Genomic DNA, 9,566 nt, shown 5'->3' on the forward strand with positions numbered 1-9,566 from the left:
AGGGCTCAAACTCACAAACCCATGAGATCATGACCTGAGCCAAAACCAAGAGTCAGATGCTTAACTGACTGAGCCACCCAGGTGTCCCATTATTGGATGGGTATATGCCATGATTTTTAGATGTCTTTTCTGCTCCCTAGTCTAACATGTTCTTGACTACATACAGCCTTCTCAGCAACTTGGTGAACTTATCATCAATATGCCCTCAGTAAATTACTTTTCTACTTGAATTAGTCAAAATTGTTTTCTGTTGCCTACAATTAAAAACCCAGACCAAAGCATTTAACAATAAATGACACTAAACAATTATACTTCATCAAATCTTTTTACCTTAGTATTGATTGTTGTTTTACATAATTTGCCATTATGATCATAAGTAACAGCTACTTTATAAATGATGGTATGCTTTAACAACAATAAAAAATACTCCAAATCAGGTTTACCTTTTACAAAGCAATACAAAAATGCAAAAATAATAACAATTGTCTAAGGGTAATTTTCACTGAGGTTCAAAGCTTTATTAAGAATTCTTACCTGTCAGGAATACCTAGCCTCTTAACACTTCTATAAACAGAAAGAGTATTTGCAACATGTCGATAATTAAACCAGAACCGGGATGTACAGACCTAAAGAAGTAAAAGAAATATATTATCATGAATCAAAATAAGCCACTGGGTTACAGAATTATTTCTCTTTAAGTAGGATTTAGCAACATCTAAAAAAAAAGAGTACATCATAATTTAGGCTTATAAACAGCAAAGTATATAAAAAATTGTCAGTAAAACCAATCTCTCTAAAGAGAAGTCTTTCATAACTGCTATTAAGTAAAAAGATCATTCAGTTTAAGAGAAAACAAATCTTTGGGAATTTAATCAAATACTGAACCAACTTTGATAATGTTCCTATGTCTAAAAGGTTAAAATTCTTTAGAATCAAAGGCAATGTCCATAATCTCTTTACAGAAAAGAAAAGAAAATTAACTATCTTGGGTTATATATTATTCTTTTCACTCTCGCTTGCTCCCTAATTTTAGTTATGAAAAATGTTAGATAGATAACCTACAAAACAATTTTATATGCATATCAGAGAATGCATTATAAAGAAGCTGTTCAACTGAACAGAAAACTAGAAACAATCCAAACAAGTTTTACATTAAAAAAAAAACCTGATTCCTAAAAATGATATCAACAGTACTAGGAAAATCTAACATCATGCCTCAAAAAGCAGTCCTTCTGAAAATCCCTTCCAAAGGAAGCATACCAACCCCGCAAGCTCCCTCCCTACTTCCTACCCCATACCTCTGGCATTAGTAGGTACAATGACAGCTTTGAGACTAGGATAAATGTTCCTGCCCCTGCAAACAGAAAGGAACCTCGAGATTTTTTATTAAAACAAATTTCCAAGCTGTAATCCAATAAGGAAACGACTAAAATTTTTGACATTAAAATGTAAAATTCCATGTGTCAAAAAATACCATAAAGTCCTAACTGAAATGAAAAACTTGAAATAATTATAGCTCAATAAGAAAAAAAAACCAAATATCCCAATTTTGAAAAATGGGAAAAAGATAAGAGCAAAACATTTCATAGTAAAGGTATTCAAAATGGACAATAAAACTCTTAGAGATGCTCAACTTTTATCATAACTTAAAAAACATAAATTGAATTGTTAAAAATCCATGACAATTCATGTCATTGGCAATTGTGTGGGAAAATGAATAACTCATGTCCTACTGCTGAGAATGCAAACTAATATACTCTTACAAGAGGGTAATTTTCAACATATATCAAGTTTGAATATTTATCTTTTTTAAAAAAATGCTTATTTTTGAGAGACGGTGAGCAGGGAAGGAGCAGTGAGAGATGGGGACAGAGGATGCCAACCAGGCTCTGTGATCAGCAAAGAGTCCTATGTGGGGCTCAAACTCATGAATCATGAGATGCATGACCTGAGGTGAAGTCAGACGTTCAACCAACTGAGCCAGCAGGCACCCCAAATATTTATCTTTTGATTTAGCTTATGTAAGTACACAAAAATATGTATTTAAGAATTTTTACTATGACATTGCCTATACCTGCAAGTATTGAAATCAAAAAGCTAGAAACAAAATCACTACCCATTAGTAGCAAGATCAGGTGCAGATTCCCTAACGTGAGCAGAAATAGTTTAAATAATTTATATCTGCATTAGTCATAATAAAAACCAGTGTACTCAGTGCATTTTACCATACCCAAAAGGTTTTTCTCAGCTATTATAGTATTTAATGAGCATAAACCTAAGAAACTGTCCAAATTTTCACTGGCAATTTATTAGACATGAAATTTAGGTGGCAAAAGAAAAGGAAACAGGAAATACCAACTTAACATAAAATATTCATATTCTCAAAATGAGATACCAAAAAAAAAGGCCAGTTGTAAAAGAGCAAGTGATATGATCCATTAGTGTCTTGAAAAGGACAGAGAAGTAGACATAAATGTAATAATATGCATTGGAAATTTCTGAAAGAATATACAAGAAAATGATAATAGTGATCATGGAGAATAAAAATAGGAGTAAGAGGGGTACAATGATTTTTCAGTTTACACCGTTCCTCACTGTACTTTCTTTAAACCATGGTGAGGATTATCATTATAATATTTTTTATTAAACAGAAGCCAAAATGATTTACTCAAAGCAGATCTTGAAACTAAAATGGAATCCAATTTTCCTTATATCTCCCTCTGGTGGTGAAAGTTTCTCAATCATAGAATAAGGCCAAAGGGGCATTCCATTTACCTATGATCATTTAGTCAAGACTAAAAACAAATTAATTCCAACTGGTAGAGAAAAACATATATTTTTTAAAAATATGAATAATGTACCACTGAAAAAATGCACGCGTAGTACTTCCAAATTGGCTCTGGTCAAATTTCACAATTTTCCATTTAAGAAAGCACAATTTGGGGCACTTGGGTGTCTCAGTCTTGGTTAAGGGTCTGAATCTCGATTTCACCTCAGGTCATGATCTCTCAATTCGTGAGTTCAAGCTCTGCATTGGGCTCTGCACTGACAGTGTGGAGCCTGCTTGGGATTCTCTCTCCTCTTTCTCTCACTCTCTCTGCACCTCTCCCCTCAATAAATAAACATTAAAAAAAAAAAAAGGAAAGCACAATTCATTGAAGTCTCACTTTATTAAGTCTGAGTGAATGTGTAAAATATTGTACACAATGTGAAACTGCAATTGTTGTGAAACACTCAATAATAATTCTTTGTCATTCTCTGTTTCTTATCTGAGACCCAAGTTACTGCATTTGGGCTCAGTGAGAGGTTTCCCAGACAAGAAAAGCCTCAATGTGTGTGCAATATATGCTAATAGGCTCATATTCTAAAGGATGAGCCCTTTGGCAATTAGTTGTCTACACATAGGCAGTTATTCTCTTTTTTAAGAATTCCCATGGAGAGACTAGTCATTGAAGAGCCCTTGGTTTCCTGCAGAGCAAGTTATCCTCTTAAACTGGTGGATCATGCATGGCCTGCCTCCTGATAAGTTTCCTCTCTTTTAACTGGTCACCAAAAGGCTATCCAACATAGCCTTGTTTAAAATAATAAAACTTTAGAATCTAAATGCTCATGAACTAGAGATTATGGTACATTAAAATAGAAAATATTTATTTGCTATTCTAATAATATTCTCTTATTCTAATATTCTATTACTAAAATAGAAAATAAAACAGCCTTTGGAAATGAAAGAAAAAGAAAGAGAGAAAGGAAGGACGGAATGAAGAAAGAAAAAGAAAAAGAAAGAAAAAGGAAAAAGAAAGAAAGAAGAAAGAAAAGTACAATTACTAGTTTCCATTATTAAAATAATTCTATATTTATATTTCCTTTAACAATAGTATTTAACTTATTTTTATATTTATTTACGTATCACCACATGACAATATATTGAAGGCATAGTTGACATGGTCAAATCAAAATAAGGAATTTGTTACAAGATATGAGAAAATAAAAACTCTTTTTCAAAAATTTGATTCACACAAAATTTCTCACACACATATCTAATGTGACTAGCAACCTATACCTTTATAGAACATACTTACCAAAACAGCCCAGTTGTTTGTGTGGCCACTTCTAAAGAACTGTTCTGTTTGATCCTACAAGTCAAATAATAGCCAATATATTAGAAAAGCCACATTTCTGAGAATAAAGAACAGTTAAGATTCATTAAGTCTTTATAGTTATAATGATAGTAAATTATCATTATGCAAATTTATAAAGGTTCTAGTATTTGACCTTACGAAGGACAAAAAGTTTCATTTTTTTTTATGTTTATTTATTTCTGAGAGAGACAGACAGAGCATGACAGGGAGGGGCAGAGAGAAAGAGACAGAATCGGAAGCAGGCTCCAGGCTCTGAGCTGTCAGCACAGCGCCTGATGCGGGGATCGAACTCATGAACTGCAAGATCATGACCTGAGCTGAAGTTGGACGCCCAACTGACTGAGCCACCCAGGTGTCCCCAAAAGTTTCATTTTTTTGTTGGGGGGCATTGTGAGGGCAGTTGCTTGTTTTCAAACACTTTAACTCAAACACAACCAGCTCTTCCTCATATGCTTCTAGTTTTCAATTCAGTCTTCAAACTGTGAAAGATTTATTTTCATGCCTTGATTACACACAGAACAATTAATACCCTTCTTGTTTAAGTTTCATTAATTATTTCTTCCTATTCTGTCCTGGATGCTTCCAATTACTTTATTTGAACACATCACTACATCTGATTGAGTACATTCTCTAGCAGGCTGCCATGTACCATTTCACTAATCTGTTAAAGTCTGAACTATATTTACCATTGTGGAACATTAAAAATCTCAATATCCAATAATATCCAGATACTTAAGGAACACGGTATTTATTATATATTAAAATAATAGTGACTATATACCTTCATGACCCCAGGTCTACCACCAAAGTTAATTACTAAAAGAGTCATAGTGCCTGGATTCAAATCTGGGCCCTATTATTTACTACCTGTAAAAGCTTAAGAAGCTTCTCTGTGCCTCCATTTCTCCATCTATAACACAGTAATATTACCTGATACATGGAAGGCAGAAATGGTGACTAGAACATAGTAATTGCATAACAAACGTTAGCTATTTTAATTTTCAGCTGGCAAGAAAATTACAGGGAGAATAAAATAAAAAATTCATTCAAATGTGTCATACACACATATATATAAACCTTTCTCAACAACTGCCTAGACTCTAAAGAAACTATCTGTTACAGTGGATAAAGCATTAGTTTAAAAATTTGAAGATCTGGGCTTTAGCCCAGGTCCTATCCCTCACATGGTTGTGAGACTGGGGTAAGTCACTTAGCTCTTTAGACTTGACTTTCCTCATGTAGAAAGTACAAGTTGACCCAATAATCTCAAATGTCCCTTCTAGCTGAAAAGTCTTACATCATTAAGACTTTAGTCAAAAATTTGATATGGCAAAACTCTTTTGTGATTGTTTAGAAAATACAGGCTCTGCAAAGTTATTCATTGTATATATGAGTGGAGCACTTATTATGTACCAAGTACATGTAATGTGTAGTGATATAAAAATCAATAAATAGCATGCTGCTCTGACGAATCCGAGTTCAACAAACTCTGGGAGCATGCAAACACATTACACTGCAATGTAACATTCATTCATCTATCACATTTATTGGGTGCCACGTGCCAGCCACTGTCCTAAATGCTCAGAATACGATGGGCAAAAATAATCATTATACCCGCCTTCAAAGAGGTTACTATCCAAACTGATAGACACACATTAAGCAGATGAGGGCAAACTACAAATTCCACCAAGATAGGATACACAGTATCATGAAAGAGTACAATAGACCTCTAGAGAGACTTGACCTAACTTGATTCTGGGGGTGGGAAGTAGAAAGACATCAGGGAAGTTTTCCCTAGAGAAGTGACATTTAGGTTAGGATCCAAAAAATGAAGAGAAGAGGGAAGATAATTCCAGACAAAAGGAACATACACCCTAACGGCAGAAAGAAGCTTAAAGGCTTTGAGAAACTAAAAGATTAGCACTACTAGAAGTCTGTGAGAGAGAGAGAGAGAGAGAGAGAGAGAGAACTGGAGGTGTAAGCAAGGGCCAAAGTATGCAGGGCCTTGTTCGTGGGTCATAATGGAGATTCTGTTCTTTATCCTTCAAGAAACATTAAGGTGTTTATGGGTGACATGATCCGACTTGCATTTTTAAAAGTTACTCTGGCTGCAGCTTAGAAAACAGACTGAAAGGGAGAAAGACTTGAGGCAGCCCAGTTAGGGAGCTGTTGCACTCTAAAGTGAAAGATGATGGAATAATAGATATTACAAAGCATATATGGATTATAACAGATAGGTGCTATATTAGCTAAATGTACAAATTACAATAGTAATTGTAGCAAAAACAAGGGATAAGCAAAGGCTCTACAGAAGTTATGCTTCTACTGCATCTTAATAAATAGAAGAAACAAGTATAAAACACTGTGATGTGAAAAAGCACAGCAACAACATAACTACAAAAAATAATAATAATGGTATCCAAAATGAAGTATACAAAATAATCCATCAGAATAAAGGAGGAAAATAGCAGAACGTTTTATATTTGTATCAGATTTAAAAATGCCTTATAAATATTGAACATATAGATTAGCAGTAATTCATGGATATAGACAAAGGGTTCATTCTCTGTGTCTTTTTCAATTGGGAGGTACGTATTCAAGAAGTTTATAATCCACTGGTCCAAACTCAAGATACTTAAATGGTGAAAAGAATGGCCGTCAATAAGAAGACCACAAAAGTTGGCAGAGACCAGATCATGATGTTCAGACATTCCTCTGTATATAATGGGAAAACACTGGAAGGATTAAGTCAGAAGAATAACCCTATTAGGTTTGCATTTTATGAAGACTAATGTAACATCTAAGTGAGGCACTTTGGAAGCCTGGGGGAAACAAGATAGTTCTTGCAATAGTCTAGGCAAGAAACGACCAGGGCCTCCATTAAGCCAATGGAACTGGAAAAATGAAAGCAATTTTTAAAATTAAGAACACAGAATTTAGTGTCAATCAAAATATGAGATAAAAAAAGAGTTTATTTTTAAAAAATCAAACAGGTGTCTGACTTAGTAGCAATCCCATAGGAGGTGGGCTAGGCAGAAGATCAAATTGTACAGATTTTCAAATGTCTGCTAGCTATCTCGGCCCCTTAGCCAACAGGATATGCAAACCTGAAAACAATACTACGGATTTAGACCGTAGAACTGGCCTCAAGTATTGTCAGAGTACTGGGGAGAGCAAAAGCTTTATAAAAGGCCAGAATTCTGTGAGCCAAAAATAAAACACTGAACCCATTTGACTCCTGTCAAAGGGGAGCATTGTAGTTTATTTAGTAGGAAAGTGGGTGCTTCACTCCTGTGCTCGCAATTCAACTGTTAGGGTCGGCACATTCGTCAGAGCAATGATCAGGTCCTCCTTCGTCTCCTAAGGTTTGATTCTTTAAATTCAAATTTTAAATGTATCTTTTTTTTCAATGTTTTATTTATTTCTAGGAGAGAGAGAGACAGCGTGAGCAGGGGAGGGTCAGAGAGAGGGAGTCACAGACTGAAACAGGCTCCAGGCTCTGAGCTGGCAGTCAGCACAGAGCCCGACGCGGGGCCCGAACCCACGAACCGCGAGATCATGACCTAAGTGAAAGTCGGACGCTTAACCGACTGAGCCACCCAGGCGCCCCTTTAAATTCAAATTTTAAATGGGCGTTAGGGAACGACACTGTCCTATCCTGTGCCCTGTGATACCCTCCCCACAACCCAGCCAAGTGAGAGGCTGATGCTCCCCTCTGGTGCTGTGAGTCGCATGTCTGCTGGTGCGCTCACAACCGCAACACAGCTGTCCTCCCAGGGCCCTGCCGCTCGGAGGGCCTGATTCCTACCTCGATCTGACTAGCGGCCAAGGTGCCGAAGGACAAGAGCAACAACCCTGCCAGGGCAGTCAAACCCTTGCGGAGAAAACAGGGAGCCACCATGTTTCCCGGCTTCAGCCGCCGGTACCTGGAGAGGCGGAGCGAGAAGCCGTAAAGCAGCGCCGCGGATTTCTGCATGGCCTCTTTTTTTTTCTTTTTGCGACGCCAGCCCCACCTCCTTGACGCCGGCCCCTCCCCAGCCTGTAGTAAACGGCACTAGTACAGAGTTTGTTTCCGGGTAGCTGGGCAGGTAGAAGACTGTGATCCTTTATCTTTAAGTGGATTTTCCGTTTTTGTATTGTAAAATACATATAGCATTTAAAAAATTGTCTGAAACGTGAAGGAGGAAAATCTGTGATCCCATAAACTTTAAGAAGCTAGTTCCTATTTTGCATAGTGCTGCCAATTCTTGAATAAATCAAGGAGGGTGTAGTAGTAAGAGGAAGTTTTGGGGGACAAAAAGATGATTAATTGGATTAATCGTAACATGGGTGGGTGCTGCAATTAACATGCTTGAGGTCTGTTTCTTATTAAAAGTTTGAACATGAAGAAAGTGTTTAAATTTTTGTTTCTTCTGTAACTATGGAGCTAAAATTTATTTCAAAGAGGATCTGAGGATTTGATAAGATCGTATGTATTTATCCATTGTTTATTATATGCATTCAGTTTTAAATTATTTTCATCTAACATCGTAGAAACATTTATGCTGCTTCATGATCTTCATAATTTTAACATTTAATGGGAACTTGGAATTCCACTACTTACTGGTGCTTTAGACAATGTAATTAACCATCTATTGGACAATACAAAGTTTCCAAGTTTTACTATAAAATTAATATTGTAAACCATACCTGTGTGCATTTGACTTTTCATATTTGTTGAATTCTTTTTTTTTTTTTTTTAACTTTATTTTGAGACAAAGAGATAGTGGGGTCGGGACAGAAAGAGAGAGGGAGAGAAAGAATCCCAAGCAGGCTCCATGCGGTCAGCACAGAGTCGGATGGGGCTCCAACTCACCAACCTTAAGATTATGACCTCAGCCGAAATCAAGAGTCCCATGCTTAACCAACTGAGACACCCAGGCATCCCTGTTAAATTATTTTTTTTAGATAATTTTCCTAGAATAGAAATTTTAAGTCAAAAGATACAAACATTTTAGTGACTATCAATAATGTTGCTTTCCAAAGCATACAGACTGGCAGTGCCATCAAAATATAACCTAACATCAAATTATACCATTTTTCCCTCTAAATTCCTAGTTACAAAATGTTACCTCAAGGTTGTTATACTTCTAGTTCTTTGATTGCTATCAAGATCTGATGTCTTTCCTTGTGTATATAAACTTTCTTATGTCCTTTGATGTAAATTTTCTGTTCACAGCTTTGTTTTACATATGAATTTGAATGCCTTTATAAAGAAGTGACATTAACTCTTGCCATATTTTATGCTATTGCTATTCCCAGACCCTTGTCTCTCTTTCCATTTTGTTTCTTTTGCTATTGTAGTTTGTGAAATGTTTAATGTTAGTTAGTCAAATTTCAGGTTTTCCCTTGTAAAGCCAAGAAAGTTAGCATACTACCAAAATGTCT

At 35.9% G+C, this 9,566-nt stretch overlaps 1 protein-coding gene across 1 annotated transcript in view; it reads right to left on the minus strand.

Annotated features, from left to right (window-relative positions):
* PIGK (phosphatidylinositol glycan anchor biosynthesis class K) overlaps window positions 1-8,078 on the minus strand; it is a 113,392-nt gene extending 105,314 nt beyond the window's left edge. The window contains exons 1-3 of the mRNA XM_077771039.1: window positions 7,948-8,078; window positions 4,080-4,133; window positions 535-626 (exon numbers count right to left, since the gene is read on the minus strand). Of these exons, the coding sequence (XP_077627165.1) occupies window positions 535-626; window positions 4,080-4,133; window positions 7,948-8,040 (239 nt within the window). The 5' untranslated portion in view covers window positions 8,041-8,078. The remainder of the gene's footprint in view (window positions 1-534; window positions 627-4,079; window positions 4,134-7,947) is intronic.
* Between the last annotated feature and the right edge of the window lie 1,488 nt (window positions 8,079-9,566).

Source organism: Crocuta crocuta, unplaced genomic scaffold, assembly GCF_008692635.1.
Source record: "Crocuta crocuta isolate KB4526 unplaced genomic scaffold, BGI_CrCroc_1.0 scaffold125, whole genome shotgun sequence".
Lineage (NCBI taxonomy): Eukaryota > Metazoa > Chordata > Mammalia > Carnivora > Hyaenidae > Crocuta > Crocuta crocuta.